We start from the raw sequence: 1,456 nt of genomic DNA on the forward strand, positions 1-1,456 counted from the left end.
GTGTGTCACATGGTATATTGAATGAAGCTCTGGTTCAAATTAGATGTTAGTGAAGTCAAAATACTAAGTCTATATACTTAATGCTCCAACATAATCACCTGTGCCTTATGGAAAGCCACTTATATCCAGGTTTTATAGAACTTGGAAGTAAACATTAAACAGGAAGAAACATCCATACATTTATAAACTGGCACACGCACACATGTGGGTACGGATTTTGAGACCAAACAGGGAAATGGGAGGTGGGGGCACAAAAAAGTCTGTATTAATTATTGTGAATGTCAGACAAATTATTTCCCTCAAAAAATAAATGTGCTTTGTATTATCACATAGAAGAATAGCCTAATTAACTGAGACAATAATATTATCACACAGAAGAATAGCCTAATTAATTGATACAATAATATTATCACACAGAAGAATAGCCTAATTAATTGATACAATAATATCATCACATAGAAGAATAGCCTAATTAACTGATACAATAATATCATCACATAGAAGAATAGCCTAATTAACTGATACAATAATACAATATTTCACTTTATAGAATGAATCTATTTGTTTGATCAAAAATGAGACCACTTTGTCCTCATCTCATTGGCTTATTTCAATGTTACACGGATTGACAAAGTGAAAAACAGACCAAAAAATCTGCCAATCAAATTGTTTTAACAGTGCACTATTTAAATGAAAACTGTTCACCAAGGGATTATCTAAGTAATTATGAATTGTTAAACTGAATCACCTAGTTTTAGTGACTCTTTTTGAAGAGGCCACTTGTACTGCTCCAGTAACTCCATGATGATCCATAACAGCTTGTTGCTGTTGACGACCACTCCCAATGTAACAGTGAGCAGGATTAGGGTTAGCAGTTGCAACCATTCCCCAGTGTTGTTGAAGGCCTGGGGCTGCCAGTGTTGTAGCCTGCTGTAGCAGAAGAGAATCGGGTTAAAAACCCACACAGAAAATATCGATAAAATAAATTGCACATTACAATAACAACTAAAAGTGCAAAGGTATTTAACGTTTTTAAAAATATCGTAGGAAAGTTATATTTTTCTTTAAACATTTAAAAAATTTAATGGAAAGTTATCTATTTTATTGGTTATCTTGCAGAAAATAGTAAATTCTTTCATGATTTTTTTCTTTCACTATTTTGCATGCAGGTGAGTTTTATTCCAAAGAATGTAATATAAAAAATGCTTAACAACAACATATGTAAAAGGTCATAATTAAGATAGCACCAAAGTAAGCATTTCAAGACAGAGAAGTCCTAGAGTTTCCTGCATTCCAAGACAGAGAAATCCTAGAGTTTCCAGTGTTTCCAAGACAGAGAAATCCTAGAGTTTCCTGCATTCCAAGACAGAGAAATCCTAGAGTTTCCCGTGTTTCCAAGACAAACAGAGAAATCCTAGAGTTTCCCGTGTTTCCAAGACAAACAGAGAAATCCTAG

The 1,456-nt window shown here is 33.6% G+C and overlaps 1 protein-coding gene across 1 annotated transcript in view; it reads right to left on the reverse strand.

Moving 5' to 3' along the window:
- LOC106475823 (homeodomain-interacting protein kinase 2-like) overlaps positions 1 to 1,456 on the reverse strand; it is a 27,311-nt gene that overhangs the window by 1,606 nt on the left and 24,249 nt on the right. The window contains exon 14 of the mRNA XM_013936495.2: positions 749 to 930. Within this exon, the coding sequence (XP_013791949.2) occupies positions 749 to 930 (182 nt within the window). The remainder of the gene's footprint in view (positions 1 to 748; positions 931 to 1,456) is intronic.

The sequence above is a fragment of the Limulus polyphemus genome, unplaced genomic scaffold (assembly GCF_000517525.1).
Source record: "Limulus polyphemus unplaced genomic scaffold, Limulus_polyphemus-2.1.2 Scaffold9231, whole genome shotgun sequence".
Taxonomy (NCBI): Eukaryota; Metazoa; Arthropoda; class Merostomata; order Xiphosura; family Limulidae; genus Limulus; species Limulus polyphemus.